The sequence below is a fragment of the Saccostrea echinata genome, unplaced genomic scaffold, assembly GCF_033153115.1.
Source record: "Saccostrea echinata isolate AGI-Se365-2 ecotype Australia unplaced genomic scaffold, CSIRO_AGI_Sech_v1 ptg000073l, whole genome shotgun sequence".
NCBI lineage: Eukaryota > Metazoa > Mollusca > Bivalvia > Ostreida > Ostreidae > Saccostrea > Saccostrea echinata.
Genome location: NW_026889822.1, coordinates 1,092,944 through 1,112,872, shown reverse-complemented (window position 1 = coordinate 1,112,872; position 19,929 = coordinate 1,092,944). Strand labels below are relative to the sequence as shown.

The 19,929-nt window shown below is 33.4% G+C and overlaps 1 protein-coding gene across 1 annotated transcript; it reads left to right on the top strand.

Moving 5' to 3' along the window:
• The first annotated feature begins 1,323 nt into the window (after positions 1-1,323).
• LOC133176329 (uncharacterized) lies at positions 1,324-7,974 on the top strand. Its single transcript, XM_061311455.1, has 4 exons — positions 1,324-1,328; positions 3,425-3,674; positions 3,790-3,937; positions 7,646-7,974. Exons 1-4 carry the CDS (start codon positions 1,324-1,326, stop codon positions 7,972-7,974), a joined length of 732 nt encoding a protein of 243 aa, XP_061167439.1.
• Positions 7,975-19,929: the final 11,955 nt, after the last annotated feature.

Sequence of the window (19,929 nt, the reverse complement as noted above, 5' to 3'; positions counted from 1 at the left end):
AAAAACTTTTAAATTGCTGCACGTACAAAGATTTTATGATTTAAAAAAGTGTTGAACATCTTTGAAATGTCAAGTAATTATACTGTATTACGCTTTTCAATCTTTCTAAAATATGAGTACACATGTCAGTGAAATTTTGCTTTCATTCGATTGAAAATTTATAAGCTTCCTTTTTGAACTCCCATTTCATTTATTTGTTTACATGAATTCTCTTTCCATTTCATTTTCACTACTCAAGCTCAAAAGTCCATTATACAATACAAAATAGGAGCAGAGCAAACACGGACCTCTCAAACATCAGAGGTGGGATCAGGTGCCATGGAGGAGTGAGCATAAAACAAATGAAATGGGAAAACGCTTTAAATAAAAATTAATTCTGACATATGTCCGGGTTTGTTGTTGTTGGTTTTTTTTTTTTTTTTTTTTTTTTTTTTTTTTTTTGATAACGTGTATTAAAATGAAAATTCCATGCGAAAATGTAGCGATCTAACTTTTTGACAGTATGTTATATTGGCGATATCATCTTGGGTTGCTCAGAAGAATGTAAACCAACACATGTTATTTATATATACATCGCCTTTATTTATTAGCTCACCTGAGCCGAAGGCTCAAGTGAGCTTTTCTGATCACATTTTGTCCGTCGTCCGTCTGTCCGTCTGTCTGTCTGTCTGTCTGTCCGTTTGTAAACTTTTCACATTTTCGACTTCTTCTCCAGAACCACTGGGCCAATTTTAACCAAATTTGCCACAAAGCATCCTTGGGTAAAGGGGATTCAAGTTTGTTCAAATGAAGGGCCACACTTTCTTTCAAGGGGAGATAATTAAGAATTAAGAAAATTTGGTGTTATCTTTTAAAAATCTTCTTCTCAAGAACAACTGGGCTGTAAAAGTTGAAACTTACGTGAGACCTTTATTACATAGTGTAGATTCAATTTTGTTCAAATCATGACCCCCAAGGGTAGGGTGGGGCCACAATGGGGGATCAAAGTTTTACGAAGGAAAATATATACTGAAACGCAAAAGAAACGCAACATCCTATTTTAGGGGGAAATATTACATATAAGATATAATTTTGTTCCTAAAAAGTAAGGACATCTTCAACTTTGTAAATATTGATAATTTAACGGTTGAATGTTTTTCATATCCTTGCCGGAAGTTAAGTTTGAGTCTACTTAACAGAAATCAAAAATTGTATGTTTAACAAACATTTGGCAATAATATGGGGTTTTAAGGATTTGTATCTGTTCATCATAAGTAATGCAGCAATGTTCCGAAAAATAAATTCCCCTTTCTTTTCCGTAAGCGATGCCAAGGCTTCCTGAAAATGACGTAAGTATGCATTTCCATTGCTCTAGCTGGAAAATCCCAAAATAATGGTGATGGAGAGTTGCAGATGCAAACATGACCCACATCACGCCTCAACAGTCTCTAACGTATCATTAGAATGAATGACTCTCCTTGGACCGGAAGCTCAAGGGTTACTACACTGCGCTTGGCTAGAGAAAATTCGACCTTATCATCTGAAAAACAGGCATTTAAAAATGGGAAAAAATATTTCTTTCGCTTAGATCTCGAGATTGATGAACCTATTGCATCGTAAATATCAAGCTGCAACTGTTGTGCATTACAGTCTTGCAAAATTAACAATTGGTCAACAGTTATGACGTCATGGGTTTGGTTTTTAACCCCCTTGACGAATACTTACTTATTTATAAAATCAAAAAAAAAAATATTTTATTTTATGTTTTGCATGTTTTCACAATAAGAATGTGATGTAACAAAATAATTTTTCAAATGACCAATGACAAGGTAAGTAAATTTACGAGGTCCATTTTTATTGAAAAAGCAGTTCCAAATGTGATGAAAATATTTAAAGAAAATGTCTCCATTTCATCTTCGAATGTGAATTATCAGTTTCTTGACCAAAGGAAGTTTCAGAAAGCCTTATTAATAGCCATGTATTGTATTCTAACAAAACCATATCTTGAAAATTGAAAAAGGGAAAACATGGAGCATTAGAGTTTGGATCAGGTGCCTTGAAGGAGTAAGCATCCCCTGTCGACCGGTCGCAACCACGGTGAACACTCAGGTAAATGAAATAGTTGGTACTCGAACTAAGTATACAAATGCTGTCTTAACAACTGTTATAGAATGTGTCAATCTCAATATGGCCAAACACTTTTGTATTTGCGAACAAGGTCAGTACATGTATAACATTCCTAGAATTTGATAAATGCTTACTTTAAAAAAGACTGCTCACTTATTTGATTTGAACATATTTTATTATGTAACAAAACATAAATGGATTGGGCAACAGGCATTGCCTGTATAAGCCCTCTCCACAATGGAATCCTCATTGATATATGTTATGTATGTATTTAAAGAACGTGTTCAATATTCTAGAAATGTACATATCAATTGATATATCATATTTTTTCTACAGTTTATTTCAACATAAATCTGTTAGCAGTATTTACCATATTATAATCCCAAAATCAAATAAGAACCAGTGAACTTTTGGGTTAAAACGAATAAGATTTGTCTGAAAACGACTAGAAGAAGAAAAGGTGTACTTCAGAGAAACATTAATTTTTATGTCTAAAATAATTCACACAAAATCGTTTCCTTTTCATCTCAATCATAATATGCAATAATGCAATCATATGAAACCGTTCAACTAGAAATATTTATTAGAATATCGAACCTCCATCAATGGAATAACTAACAATGACATCTTGACCTGATTGACTTCTTTGCATTATATTAATATTTGATTGTGTTTTTTTAACTTTGTCAATACGGACATTGAACATTCATTCCCTTTGTAGAAGGTCTTTCCTGGCGGAGCGCAAATAAACTTTTCGACTCCAAAAAACTGGGCGAACGGCCCCGTCTCTCTCTCTCTCTCTCTCTCTCTCTCTCTCTCTCTCTCTCTCTGCCATTAAGTAACTTAATGTTCTGTAGGTTTTCAAATTACATTTCAATAATTGTCTAACATGATACATCAGATGCACTCTGCCTTTGGAATTAGATAATGAATGGAGGACAATTAATCCAAAGATTGACTAAAAGCTTTCTAGATTCGTTAGAGGTTGTGTAAATATTAATGAATGATATACATGGTAAATGGATGCATATATCATTGATTGGCTCTGCAGCAGCATTGTCAAATCAGACCGAATCTTTATCATAGATCTTTATAGAATTTCAATACGAGCATCAATTGCAATAAGAATTTACGATAGCCAAAAGTTTTAATGTTAAATCATCTGTTTCATTGACATTCCACGGTTTTTGCACAACAGAAAATAACCATTAACAAATTGTTCACATCATTCTTAATTTTAAACGAAGTAAGTGATGGATTGTAAAAGGAGATTCAAAATCAAACTGTTTTTCTTCTTTTTTCTGTTTTCATTGTACAGTTCGTGTTATTGGGAGTCCTTTAACAATCTTTCCGGGAAAGTTGTCATGAATGCTTCGTATTTCAGTTTTTCCACAAGCAGTTTGCTCTGTTGTGCCAGGCGATGCAAGTCTCAAAGAAAATGTCTATCCATCAATTATGACACTATAGAGAGAGATTGCATTCTTAACTTCAAAAGTCATGTGTCTTCTAATACTCAGCTGGATACAAGCAGTCATATACGATCTTACGACATTAGCATTTGGAGTGATGTATTTTAATTCAATATATTTTTGCGATTTATTATCAAATTATCTGAAAAGGATGAAGTTTGATGTTAGTAAAATGTTATACAACATATGACTGAGTTACTTTTGTTTCTTTCAGGAGGTTTTATTTATGGGAGGATGTAGTAACCACAGCTGTAGGTATGATCTGATCTGTAACGAAGGAGGAAGCGACCAGAAAATGCCCTATACGTGTGTACAGGACACACAATGTCAGTGGAATGATGGTTGTACAGCCTGCCTCCAGGGTAAGATAAGATTTAAAAATATTCACAAAAGTATATTTCTTATAAAATTCCTTGTATCGACTCTCTGACAGATACGCCATTTTTTTTTTTTTTTTAGCAAATAAGGTATTTCTACCTATGTCACAGGTTTTTGCAAGATCTGTTGTTAATTTAATTTCATGCACAATAGAAATATATCTTTTATTGGACGAATGATTTTAAAAAGGTGTAATAAAAAGTATTGTTTAGTAAAAGAATTAAAAATGTGCGGTAAACATTTTGTTTTGTTAATCAATTATTTTATGTTTTAAAAAATTGTGCCAAGGCCTCGTGTAATACCTAAACGGTTGCTATCAGAAAAAAATGCGCCTACATTACTGCTATCCGAAAGTTGTGCGGTTGCAACTGGAAAAAAATGGACGAAATGGTAAGCACTTTTCTTCGCTGGCTCAACAAAATGGTCAATAATTCAATTATTAAAGTTTTACTGCTAAGTATTTTACCCTTACGAAACGTAGCATACCTTTTAAAACTAACATTATTTATCTCTCAATTTTTAATGAATTAAAGGATTGCTAATGTATAAGACGAAAACTGTCGAAAGCTTCGGACACGCTTACATGCACATAAAAAATATATTACAATTGCGTCAAACTCTTTATATATTTGATAAAAATGAATCGACAGTGCGATGTTTATCTGTAAATAATAATGGTTATTTCATAGCATTCCTCGTTTTGATGTGTTTCTTAAAATCTAGAGCGCCTTTATTTGGAGAAATTTATGTTACGGCTACTAGTAGACAACAACACTGGTTACTATTGGAAATGGCTTAAATTTTCAAATTTCATTAAATCACATCCTCAATTTACATCTATTATGCAATTCTGGTTAAGAAAAATATTTATGAAATGTTCCTTCCATATTCTTTTTTTAATAATTACTTTCGATCCTATACTGACAACTAGTTATTCCTACATGTATTTCTATATGTATGATATAAATAGTGGAGTTTGTATGTGCCCTGTACATTTACTAAGTAACTTGCACACATGCAATAAAACTGTAAGCCATTAAAGTATGTGACCTACCACTGAATTTATTAGATTTCACCTATGTTACTATGCCAGAATGATAAATGTACGATTTTCCATGCATGTTTTGTGGTTGGGTAGCATTTTTTTAGCTGACGAGTAGTGAGTTTTTATCCCCCAGCCTTGGCGAGGGAATAAAAACTCACAATGAGTTAGATAAAAAATCATATCCAACAACAAATTATGGGAGATTCTTTTTCTCAAATGTTTACGGAGCTCACCTTGACAAATACTAACATAACCTAAAAGGGGTTAGGTCAAAGTATCAATGTCAAAGTGATAAAAAATATGAATTGAAATAGTTGGTCGGAACGGAATAAATCCACTTGAGATTTTGCTGTCCGACGTCGATAATGACACCAATAAAGTACATATTGTACATAGGAGCTTACGTTATTGTCCACATTATAGTGTACATCGGACATTCATATACTATACATCCGGTAAAGCTCGTAAAACGAAAAGGGGGGTCTGCCCCCCCCCCCCCCCTTCCTCTTTTTTCTGATAAGAGACTTTTGCTGTTCATTTTGATTGATTTTTTAAAAACACATTTTTGATGCACAGAATTGTCAAACACTCCCAATGTCCAAAAATTATAAATATATTGAAAATGAGAACGAAAGTGAAATTTCTCATAATTATCCCCCGTTTCTGCTTCGAAAAAGATTATACCAGGTATGTCTGTTAACAGTATTGTAATGGTCTTTCCTTTAAATGCACATGTATATTACTTACATATTACATACATATAGAATATTAGGCAGCTATTTTCATGTTCGGATGTAGAATTTTTTTCAAAGGTGGAGTGGTTCCAGGCCTACTTCAAAAAACAACAACAGCAAAAAAAAAAAAAAAAGAAATTTTGAGATATATATTATGTCAATTTACAAGAAATTTGACAGCGAAAAAAGGGGGTGGTGGGGTGGTGGTGGAGACTTTTCTATCTAAAAAAAAAACTGCTTTCGGGGAATGGGGGAGGGCACTTGTCTTTTCTTACCTATATAAATTTAAGAACTCCGAAATTCCTTATCGGGGGGCGGGGGATGTCAGACACCCTCTCCATTCAAGATCCGATGTTTTGAATGTATGTTCTATAGTTAGAGCAAACCAATGCACCAACGTGCTTCGAGAAAGAAATGTAAAAATATTAGTCAAAGGTTATTCTTCAACTTCTCTAGATATTATATTTATATAGACTACAAAAATCCCCAATGACTCTAGCTTTGGAAATCCCCAAAGACTCTAGCTTTTGAAAGGTTTTAAAATATTGATGGTAAAAATATTTTTTGTGTTATTTAAAATTAATTTACGAGTTCTTTCGTAAAGCGTTCTTTTTGATTTTGTGTAGGAGTGCCTTTCGAATATCTCCTCTACTTGACAGAATACGAAACATCGAGATAAGTTGGTAAATGTCAATTATTATATTTCAATGCTATTTGGGATATCTAAAATGTATATTTTAGGCCTTTGCTGCCATAATTTTGTTTAATTTCTCTGTCTTCATTGATGGAAAAAAATTAAATTTCAAATAGTAGCTGATGCGTTATTTTCAGTTTATAACCGGTACAATACATGTCAAGACTGATAGCAACCGTAACTTAAGATGATCGTGTTTTGTCCAAAAATATCTTTCAAAATACACTTTTTGAAGATTTTTAATCATTTCTACGAATTATTATAGATTGACACATCTTCACATACCAAAATAAAAACAATCTAACCTATGAATGATAAAAAGAAGCATGAAAACTGGGAGTATATTGACTTGAGATTTTGTACAGGTTTTGGAAATTTTACTATATCTGAATTATTAGAGGATTATTCTGCAAAATACATATGGCATCAATTATAGAAATTCCTTACTTGTTCCGTGCACATAGACTTTTCAGAGACTTAATTGATTCGGGGTCATGTTTTTACGGTTTCACAACTTGTTCCAAGAGTCTCCAACATATTTATTTTAGCTAACAGCCGTACAATTTTCGAATGGAAACATTGAACGCGATTTTGTTCCGATAGCAAACGTTTTGGTACAACACCTTGTAAGGGCAAACATGCATCATGCATCTTCATTCATTTTCAGTGTACTTCCAATGTTAAATGATTTCCCTGATATTCACAATTCAAACACATTTATAAAGTAACATTTATTTTGGAATTTTCAGTGTCACCATTATGTATAATTTGAACCAATTTTAACATGCATTTAATAATTCTGTTTACCCAAAATGATATTTTTATGCAAAAATATATATCTATTTATTTATTATGTTTGACATATTAAAACCTATGGCAACCTATACATTTTTGCGATTTTAAATAATTAATTTAACCTATGTTCAGCATAAATAAAATTATCTACTTTGAACCCATAAAATTGTTTGTGGAAGTACCTAAAACTATATATTTTCTATACTTTACAAAAGAACGCTGTTTTTTTTCCCCAAAAGTACTAGTAATCTGTAATTTTATTTTTTTTTTTTAATCAAAAAGTTCCTTTTGTTTAGAGATTTATATTTTCAGTTTTAAGTCGTGTTCTGTCTTTTCATTGACTAGATTTTAGCTACATGTATGTGGGAAAATATGATAAAGAACCAGCTTTAACTTGGTATAAAACAGTGAATATCTTTAACAGGCAGTGGACAAACGATTCAAGCAAATACGCCTAACTATGTTGCAGTAGGCTGCTACCATGCGCCAAACACTAACACTGGATTTAACAACTATGTTAACCTCAGATCACAGATTAACTGGCATGACATCGGGGCTACAATCAGAGCGTGTGCTTTAGAGGCTAAAAACAGAATGCTATTATATTTTGGCATTGAGTTCTATGGGGAGTGTTATATGAGAAATGATACACTTGAGGCATCATACAGACTAGTTTCTGCGAGCAAGTGTACAGAGAGGTGTGTATTGGGAGTTGGTGCTCAACATACTCTTTTCGTTTATCAGTTACAGTAATGCTCTATTGAAGCTATATCTATTTAAGTACTTATTGCCTATCGTTAATAGCATATCTATTTTTGTATTCATGTGAATCATATACGGTACCAATTTTGATTCGCATTTTGACAAATTATGTCTCTTCAGTGACGCTCATACCAAAACGTTGGAAATACGAAATATTTAAATTAAAACAACTTTGAAGAGCTGAAAAAGGGGTGACAAAGACTGGAGCCAAATAAGTCGAAGGATCAGAGCTATGAATGAGGGATATAATCCATAATTGTTAAAAAAATGTCTATAAATTTTACCACAGCTGTTAAATATATATCCGTATTTTGAAGCTAGTACCCAAGTACTAGCTACTGCGCTGTAGAGACCCTCGAAGACTTACAGTCCACCAGCAGAGGCATATGAAGCAAGATTTTTTTTTTCGTAAACTTCTACATGAGAAGAAGCGGGCACCTGATGTGGCCTACAAATCGACATTTAGATATATCTACGACGTATTTTCAATTAACAATAGGTTTTTTTATTCATATGTCGACTGGACTAGAAATGAAAGATAAAAGAGCATTTCACAGTCATCAGCTTCTTGTGAGGGTATTTTACTAGTAAAACATGTAAATGTTAACATAAGAAAACTTTATGATAAACGTGATAACTTCAACTTCTTTTTCATGTATCAAAACGTACACTATATGAAAGATTTAATGTTTCATTAACGTATAAAAAGAGATTACTATATTAAACTTAAAAATACTTGTATTTGTTTTCACATGAGGACAATAACTCCTTAATATATTTTGGTAATATTTAGGTTAATACTTTGTTTCATGAAATATGGTGGAATTCGGAGATAACGAACTGTAGCGAATCTCATGTAAATGGAAGACAATGTAACTTATTTTTTACCTTTATAAAAATAAAGGTATACATGGAATTAATTGTACTCAGAGTCTGACACATCTGTTTCATATCTGGATATTTTACTAGAAAAAGACGAATGGTAACCTAACAACAAAGCTTAATGATAAATGTGATGACTTCAATTTTTCGTCAACTTCCATTATTTATGTAGCAAACTACTCTTATCACCTGCTTATAGAGTTAAGGTCTCTAAGTTGATTCAATAGGGAAGAGCATGCTCTACGTACAATATGAATATTATTTCTTTCTCTAGTCAAAATTCCAAATATGAAACAAATATGTCAGGCTCTGTGGTGTCTTTTATTTCAAGTTAAATAGGATATATCGAATAAAACTAAATATGGTTGATTTATAAACGTAGAATAACTAAATGTCAAACTGACAGCCATACCAAGAGACTTCTTTCCTTCATTTTTTTAAAAGAATGGATTTGGGACACAATAACTATGTGTGGCATTCCAAACAGACTGTTGGAAGACATGCATCTTCCCTGCATAAAAAAGGGAAAAAAGACAAGAAAGATATTTTCAATGAGAAACTCAAGCATCATCAATATCAACCTGTGTGTCGAATAATTCAACTTCTGAAAAGAGACGAACTATTGACAAACAAGTCGATGAAACAAAAATATAAACAATCTCATTCAAAGTCAACATCTTGCAAATAATAAAGTTGATAAAATGACCTGGCCAGCAACTACAATTTATGATTAAGAAGAATGCAGACTGACGTTTTTCTTACAAATTGTTAGGTCATTATTTACATACTGAATTTTCTACGGAGTTTTCCGTTTGCCTGACAAGTACAAGGGACAGACAGCAGGTGTGACCGGTCGGCAGGGGATGCTCACTCCTCCATGGCACTTGATCCCAGCGCTGATGTTTTAGAGATGTGTGTTTGCTCTTCTCCAAATCCTTATTGTTTCAATGGACTATTGAGCTTGATTTCTATTCGTTGTCTTCTTATTTCATAAGGTTAATAAAATTTTATAACATATGTGTACATGAAGTTTATGAATATGAAAACTTAGGTGTACATAAAGATATTTATAGGAATTTTCTGTCCGAATATATAATAGTTATATCTTCTAAGAAAATTAATGATAGACATTTATGTCAATGAAAAATTTCTATTTGTTTTGTAATGCTTATATTGCTTGCAAATGTTATAATAGAAAAACGATAAAATCTGTCTCCATTATTTCTTTAATCAAATTCACCCGTTAAATCAATTCAACATCAGCAGCTTGCGGATAGAGCCGCCTAAAGACTATAATGCTGTCAAAATAAAAATCCTATGAAACGTTAGAACAATCTTTAAGTTAATGAAAAACTTTTTAGCCGACGGTCAGCTGCCTAAAGACTGTTAAAGCAGTCACAGTTGGTTTTCCTAGAAAGTGTTAAAATTCTAAGAAAGTTGAAGCAATCAGTGTCGTGTAAAAAACGCATCGAACCGCAGCTGCCTTGGTATCGTTAAAGCAGGCAGTTTTATTTTCCTGTGGACTGCCCAAGCAGGAAAAGTCCGCTAACTAAGGTCTTTTAAAACAGGAAAAGTCCGCTAACTAAGGTCTTCTAAAACAGGAAAAGTCCGTTAACTAAGATCTTTTAAAGCAGGAAAAGTCCGCTAACTAAGGTCTTTTAAAACAGGAAAAATCCGTTAACTAAGATCTTTTAAAGCAGGAAAAGTCCGCTAACTAAGGTCTTTAAAAGCAGGAAAAGTCCGCTAAATAAGGTCTTTTAAAACAGGAAAAGTCCGCTAAGTCTTTTAAAGCAGGAAAAGTCCGCTTACTAAGGTCTTTTAAAACAGGAAAAGTCCGCTAACTAAGGTCTTTTAAAACAGGAAAAGTCCGCTAACTAAGGTGTATTAAAACAGGAAAAGTCCGCTAAGGTCTTTTAAGGCAGAAAATTTCGATGGCTAAGGACTGTCAGTAGGGTAGCGTTTGCCTTCCATCATTGTTTTTGAACAATCTGAATCAAATATTATATATAATTATTAATTTTATATATTTCTTAAAGATAACTCATGCTGGCGATCCTGATGGGACTGCTCTTTGTATTACCAGTCCATTACAGGTCGGATACACATCTATACCTGGAGCAATTTGTCAAGGTCAAAGTGGTGATAGAACCGCGCATGAATTCAACAGATAATGCATGTCAAATTCAAGAAAATTAAGGATAACGAATGATAGGATGTTCGGATTAGAAGCAAAATATCCCAATAACATTCTTACAGTAGTCTTTGTAAATATATATAGCTGTTTGGTTTAATACTTTGTCAATGACGTAAAATATTGTTTGCATTTTGTTTGAGCCTACCAATGCAATATACATCAAAAGAAAAAGAATAAAACACATTGAATTTGTCACAGCAGGCAATGTGTTTTTCAGCAAAGGGAAAAAGAATCTTTTTACCGTATGGAGTATTAATTCTGCGAGTTGTAATTTTCACTTTTTTTCTCACCTTTGATGTGATCGCGATTTGTTGAATTCACGGAATTGATGCCAATATATATATATATATATATATATATATATATATATATATATATATATATATATATATATATATATCTATCTATCTATCTATCTATCTATATATATATATATATATATATATATATATATATATATATATATATATATATATATATATATATATATATATATATATATATATATATATATACTCAATCAAACTACACACATGGGATTTTCCCCCGATGCAATAATCAACGAACAGGAGTTCAACACAATTTAAATGATTTTGATGATCAACGTCCCTCTTGCTATTGGATGATTAGTAGTGTAGTAACACCACACGATTTTTATATCAAGACAAAAACTGACGGACAACTCTGTATACCTGATCGATACATAGGACTCATGACAGATTGACCGGACAACAGGGGATGTTTACTCCTTCTAGACACCTGATCCCCCTCTGGGAGCCCCATTCATCAAATTAATGAGATCGATCACTGATCGTTATTTTCACCATTTCCATTTACTTACAGCTAAGTAAAGATTGAATCATATAGTGTCAAGAGACAGTTTGAATATAAATTCAGAAAAATCTGCATACCATCTTGTTTACATTTTCTCATAAAATATTTTCAGCAGCTTTTAAATTTAAGTATTCATTTGAAATAACAGGTTTTCCTAAAATTCATGTAAATGTAAATTCAGTTTCTTAATCCACTGAATTAATTTACAGCTCCATTGTCCGACATCAATACTCTCTTGTAAAGGATTTTAATAGGGATAGTTTTATTACTGAAAAAAATCATATTGATGACTTTATTAATTTCTTTGTCTGAAATAAGATGTACTAAGATTGAAAAGTAAATCCTTGTCGCCAACACAAGCCATTATCTGTGCAGAACCAGATTTGTTGTTCTACAACTCATTTCTTTCTATAGCTATAAAACTAAAAGATAACATGATCTTTGATTGTGGCATGTACTGAATGTTTTCACTGTTTCACATCCACACGATTTCATAAACTTGTTTTGGAATAAAAAAATAAAAATAATAATTTCTCATATTTGCACACGTTATTCTCATTTACAGTCCCTTAAATTAATTAACTTTGAAAGATGTCGGAGTTCCTGCAAAAAAAATTGAGAACATTAATCGTCTGTTATCAACCTTTTAAATAACACGGGTAATCATTTTGGATTTCATTTATATTAATATTTTTAAAATATGTGTATAAACAACCTTTTTTTTTTTTTTACAAAAGTCATTTGTTAAGAATTACGTTATACAACAAAAACTTTTTTTTCAATTTAGTGAGTAATCCAGGAAATTTATAAGAAATAGCAGGGAGAAAAATAAAAGTATGTACAAGCTTATCTTTTGAAAAGATGGGCGAGATAACGCTGTAGCCATCATAAAACACAGAAGTAGATATCTGAACCCTTTAAGATGCTGAATCGATTAATTATTAACAGGAAGGCACAGAAGTGCAATGAGGTGGTGTAAGGGTGTGTGTGTCTCAATTCAGAATGAATGGTGAATCTAAAAAGGGCTTCACTTCGGAAACTTTTCAACTGTGCTTTTACTGTTTAAGCATTCTGTAGTTTACTTTAATTTCAAGAACCTATGATTACCTACATGTAGTTTAAAATATTCAATTGTGGTACTGTTTTGTACAAATCGCATTTTCTCGGATCTTTCCTAAAGCTCGACAGACACATTCGAAGACATTTAATAGTTAAGAAAAGCTGGGTATTTATTATATTTTTGGAATTAACTAACATCTTTAGTCTTGGCATTATAAGACCTAAGTAACTGCATCTATGTACAAGTTAGACAACAAAGCACAAAACTTCAGATAATATTTATTTTTAGATAATAAAACGAAATTGACATGGTGCAGTTTAGCTACGGTTGAATTATCAGAATGCCCTACCTTGAAGTTGAGCATGCGTATTCCATTAAAAAAGACTACATAATCGTAGTTGCTAGGGCTCGAGAGCGCTAGCAATTTAGATTGATTATATGTTGATTTATGCCTCATTTGAAAATTTGTCATTCATAGTCATTCATATAGAGACGACCCATATACCGGTGAATCGCTTCAAATTTAGACCTATACTCGACACTCAGTGCCATAGAGAAGTAAAGGTTCTTTATTGTGCCAACGCCCACCTCGGTTTTTATGGTCACTTCCTAAAGACTTTCACTTCTAATGCCGGCTGTTTGCAAAGGAACAATCGCTACCTATTTGTAATTTTAAGTGCGGCAGTCTTGTTTTGTTTGCAGTTGAATATAGTCGTAATTATTTTTACAGGAGCTTGACTCCATACAATTTCTTTGAAAACTTATTTATAGCGTATATTTCACCTATTTTGGCATCCAAATTTGATTCCTGAAATTAATTCCAATAATCTGCAAAGTCTACAGGTAATTTCCACTGTACTTCCCTTTCTATCTTTTTTTTTTTTTTTTTTTTTTTTTTTTTTTTTTTTGGTTTTGTTTTGTTTTTGTTGATTCTTATTATCAATAAATTATATTTAAATTCAATAAAGGTTTTTGTATTCATTTATATCATGATTCGGAATCTCGTTACACTCGGGACTGAAAAGTATCTATCATCCTGCTACATAAGTATGCCGCGACGCGGCGAACGAGAATCGAACATTAGATTCCTGATCACGAAACGAACGCCCTACTATTAGGCTACATGTACCATGACCGGTCAAGTATAGAATGAGTTAAACAAGGGCGATTATCAAGTCATAAGAACGTATTAACTTGCCCATTTTTTTATGGATGAAAACCCGAGTGTCATTTTTCATAAATTTTGTGACACTAACAAAATATTGATCCTACAGCTTAGCTAAAAAGACCAACAACAAACAGTCATTTCCTCTTTAAGGTTAGGGCTCACCCTAACCCTAACCCTCTAACCCTAACTTCTGTAGGCAGTGATCTTTTTTTCTGATGAAATTTAATCAAATACCATGAGATTAACCTCCAGAATCGAACATGAATGTGAGAGGAGATGTATTTTCAACTGGTTTGTTATCCAATAATAGTTATAAGAAGGCCTATACTGATATTAATATAAATTATTTAGACATTTATCGCAATCAAAATAATTATGATCCTTAAAAATGGCCGTAAGAAACTGTTATGTTAAACTACTAAAAACAGTTATAGAGAGCTTCTTAAGTACCGTTAAAGCAGTAACAGTCAGCTTCTTCAGGACTGTTAGTGCAGTCAGACAGCTGTGAAAGAAGTGTTCGTGCAGTCAGACATCTGTGAAAGAAGTGTTCATGCAGTCAGTCATCTGTGAAAGGAGTGTTCGTGCAGTCAGATAGCTGTAAAAAAAAAGTGTTCGTGCAGTCAGACAGCTGTGAAAGGAGTATTCGTGCAGTCAGTCAGCTGTGAAAGAAGTGTTCGTGCAGTCAGACAGCTGTGAAAGGAGTGTTCGTGCAGTCAGATAGCTGTAAAAAAAAAGTGTTCGTGCAGTCAGACAGCTGTGAAAGGAGTATTCGTGCAGTCAGTCAGCTGTGAAAGAAGTGTTCGTGCAGTCAGACAGCTGTGAAAGAAGTCTTCGTGCAATCAGACAGCTGTGAAAGAAGTGTTCGTGCAGTCAGTCAGCTGTGATAGGAGTGTTCGTGCAGTCAGACAGCTGTGAAAGGAGTGTTCGTGCAGTCAGACAGCTGTGAAAGGAGTGTTCGTGCAGTCAGACAGCTGTGAAAGAAGTGTTCGTGCTGTCAGTAAGAGGCGTAAGGATTGTTAGGCAGTCAGAGCCATATTCAAAAGTCAGTTTTCTAAAACAATTAAGGCAGTAGTAATTTTAAGTCAAGGTGAATGTGCTGATTAGATCAGTGATAGTTCATAGAATGCATATCAAGGAATGTTACAGATTGGAAATTGTATAGATCTAAACAAAGCATCTCACGGTGCCCTTATTTACTTTCTACTTTGTTACTATGTCAAAGACTTAAAAATAAAAAAAGGATACAACCTTTCATTCTAGAGTCTTAAAGTTGGAAGATGACTTTAACATCGAAGGTTAGAATCTCGAAACTCTCTGCGGGACATAAATAGAAGTTTTTTGAACGAGATTGATTGAATGATTGTTTGTTGTTTTACTTCCTTTCGAGCATATTTTACTCATATAGAGACGTCACCATATACCAGTTACGGGCTTCAAATTTAGACATATACTCGGCACTCAGGGCCATTGAACAGTCATGGATCTTTCACTTTCACTTCAATGTGCCGAGCGCCTAGTGTAGGAACAGTTGCTACCTATTTTTATCGACTTAGGTCAATCGCGACCTGTCTCGAACCCTCGACCTTCCAATCACGGAGCAAGCACTCTACCGGCTGAGCTGCCCTGACAGTCTTTTGAATGAGACAGATCTATACAATTAGATTCCATGTCACAGTAGATGCTGGCACGTTTGCGATCATTTACTGCACAATGGACAAATGCACCGAGTCAAGTTCTATTTTAACAGCCTTGTAAGGGCAACTGTTGGCGTCCGAATATTCGTAAAATTATTTAAGTTAAAACGAAACAAACAACCGACCACAGACTTGATTAATTGAATTGATTTTACAGTGCAATAAATTAATTGAATTGATTTTACAGGTGCAATAACCGAAATCAAATCAGTTTCCTATAGGGTGTTTAACAATGTTATTATTGTTAAAGAGCATTATATGTAACCAGCTTTATTAATTTCTTCTTTATGGAAAAGGATATAAAAGGATATGAATGTATTTTATGCTTCATAGTTACAGCACGTAAGGGAAGGCGTCATACTGTACTGATTTACTGATTGGAAAAATAAGTGATGGTTGAAATGAAATCTGAGACGGTGATGTTCCTCCTTATTCTGATATCGCTGACTAGAGCTTGTTATCGTGTGACCTTTAATTACCCACCCGGAAAAGTGATCGTGAATGCCTCATACGCTGTCTTCTCTACAAACACTTTGCTCTGGTGTGTTAGGAGATGCAAGTTTCAAAGAAAATGTTTATCTGTGAACTTTGATTCCACAGAGAGAAAATGTTTTCTAAACTATAAAGATCACCTGACTCCCGGAGCACAGCTGGGGACCTCCAGTCACGTTCGATCTTACGACGTTGGTGTTTGGAATGATGTATGTAATGTTTTTGAAAATCTGTTAAACGTTTTAATGTAGTAGAAACTTTTTTATAAGATAACCAGCATTTAACTGGATATATTTATTTGAAATTTTTAACATAACTTAGGGCTTTTTATTTCTCTTCAAGTTCTGTATATCTATACACGAGGGATGTCAAAAAATCATTGACATGGACTTTTTTTCCTTTTGATTACTCTTAGATACACATATGGCAGACAAAAATATTTGTTATATGTCGGAATATTCTGCTTTTGATTGTTAAAACTAAATACATTGTAAAAATATCTACTTTAAATGATTGAGGATGGTGTACATAGTCAGAGCGTTAAATTTATATGAATCTTGATTTAAAGTGTTTTTGATTTAGATTTAAAGAATTCTAAAAAAAAAAAAAAAAAAAGAAAAAAGAAAAAAAAAAAGAAATCTAAAACAGAAATCAAATATATATGGCTACAGTAATTTTCTATGAGGTAAGTATTGGTAAAATGACAGAAAGAGAAAGAGTCAAGAAGTATAGGAAGAAACATGTCTTTGAAAACTTTCAAAAAACGACAAAGGCTATGGTAGATCACTAAATTTTCGCGATAGTCATTAACTCTTTATTAGCGAGACAAAATTTTCAAGAATTGTGGTTATTGCTCCATATAATCTTAACGAATACTAATATACGCGAGAATGAAATTTTCGGGAGCACACTGTCTCGCGTAATTACGCGAAATAAAGTTATCCCTAATAAAAAGTTATTTACAGTATACGTTGATCATAAAATCATTTTTTGTATTTGATAGAAGTACTAAAAAAGATGAAAATATCAAATAAAGAGAGAATATTTTGGAACATGTGCATTTCATTATTTTACAGTTGAGAAGTCCGTGAACAATTTGAAGCACCCTTCTTACAACCCATTCATAAAAATGCTTCTTCTTTTTTTATCTCAGAACAAAAATCCACATCGTTGCTTCAAAAAACGAACCTTAAAGTACCTTATCTTTGTAAGTCTTTGTGAATTTTAGGGGAATTTTCTTATATGTTTAGCATATTGTTTAAAACAGTTCCATCTTTCCAAAGCAAAATTTTTGTACAATTATTCTCCCGTATTTGAAGAAAAAAAATATACAGTTTCATACATTTTATGAAATCTTGATATTGTTCTCACATATTGTCATATGATAATTCCTTTTTTGTGAATGAAACATGGAGGTAACGAACAATTTTCAAGCTCATAAGTCCAAAACGGTACAAATCAGGAGAAGAGCAAACACGGACCTCTAAAACATCTAGGATCATGTGCCATGGAGGAGTAAGCATCCCTTGCCGACCGGTCACACCCGCCGTGTGCTCCTTCTCATGGTCAAAATAAACGGAAAAATCCGTCGACAATTCAGTGTGTAAATAATGGCCCAACAATTAGTATGAAAAAATGTAAGTCAGCAATTAACTTAACGATAGATTATGTTTGCTGACAAGGTCATTGTTTCGACTTTAGGACTCGCGAAATGATGACTTCAAACGAGACTGTTGATATCCTCGTTTCATCAGCTTGCCTCATTTGACAATTTGTTCGTACGTAGAACATGCTCTTAAGTATCGAATCAACTGAGAACGTAAATATTATATGTAGGTGATAAGGGTATATTGCTAAGTAAGTAAATAAAGAATCAAACATTTCACTTCACTGGTACAGTGTATTGAGCATTTCGTCAGTTACAAACGTGTGCTATATCTTCTACATATATCTTTTATCAGGATGACATGTACATGGGGAGCTGTAGTAACCACAGTTGTAGGTTCGATTTGATCTGTGAACAAGGAAGTGATCCCACTGTTCCTTACACGTGTATACAAGACACACAATGTCAGTGGAGCGATGGCTGTTCAGGTTGCATCCAAGGTATTTTCCGGCAATATTTTATGGACTATGGAAGCTGGACGTACGATATACATTATATAAACTTGTCATTCCTTTTTAAGAGAATTGATGTCAACAGGTACTTAAGAATTGCGTGAACTCATCCTTCTTTGATAGGGTTAAGGATTTTGAAATCAAGTCTATAGAAAAATTGGTAGAAATCTAGATATAAATATGCTAATTTTTTACGGGGTTACACTGCTGATTGTTTTGTAGACAATGGACAGAAGATCCAACCTAACACTCAGGACTTTACACCTATCGGCTGCTACCACGCTGCTGGAGCTAACACTGGTTTTCAGAGTTCTGTTAATATGAGGCCTCAGATCAACTGGTATGACATTGGCGCTTCAATTCGGGCCTGTGCTCTAGAAGCCAGAAACAGAATGTTACAGTACTTTGGTATTGAGTTTTACGGGGAGTGCTTCATGAGAAATGATACACTGGATGTGTCATACGCACTGGTTTCTAAGAACAAGTGCTCCGAGAAATGTGCATTTGGTGTTGGAGCGGCTGATGTTATTTTCTTTTACCAGCTTATTTGAAAATGAGAAATCAGAAATTGTTTCGACTGATTTTATTCAGTGTCAGATATTTGTTTAATTGTACTTATCGAACTTTTGTAGCAAATTAAGTTAGACAGCATTACTGGTTAATGTGATATGTGAGGCAACATTTCATTACTAAGAAATGTATATTGAAAATCTCTTCATAGTGCATCGAATTACTACCTGAACTGAATAAACATAGTAAACCATTTGCCCTTTTTAGAAGAAACATTATAAATATCTTTTTAAATTATCATTCATATGGATTAAACACTTTTGATTTCCTTATATTGATCTATGTTGGAAAACAAATAAAGATGGAGAGTGTATGAAAAGAGTGAAAAAGTTTATCACACGAGCATCACTGAAGAGACATAATTTGTCGAAATGCGCACCTGTTGCATCAAAATGGTACCGTATGAGATTTACATTATGACCGCTGGGTGGAGGTCTCTGCTGGTGGACTGTTAGTCTCCGAGGGTCACTACAGCCCAGTAGCTAAGTACCTCGGTACTAGCTTGAAAATACGGATATATGTTCTATTGCTGTGGTAAAATTTAGAAATTTATCAAAATTAAGGATTATCTCCTTCATGCACAGCTCTGATCCTTCGACGTATTTGTCTCCAGTCTTGTCTTTGGCACCCCTCTTTCAGCCCTTCTTTTTTGTTTAAATTAATTATTTCGGGTTTCCAACGTTTCAGCATGATCATCACTGAAGAGACATAATTTGTTGAAATGCGCAATTGGTACCGTTTAAGATTTACATATTTTACTTGAAAGATGGGAGGAAATACACCACATAAGAAGAAATTTATTCAAAGTTAGAACGATTATCACAGGTGCGTTATTATTTCTAACATATTAGTTTAATGCGCAATTTTTTTCCTTAAGGCAGCGTGCAGTATTTTTATCTAAAGGCCGTCGACATTTACAATACAGATAAGCACC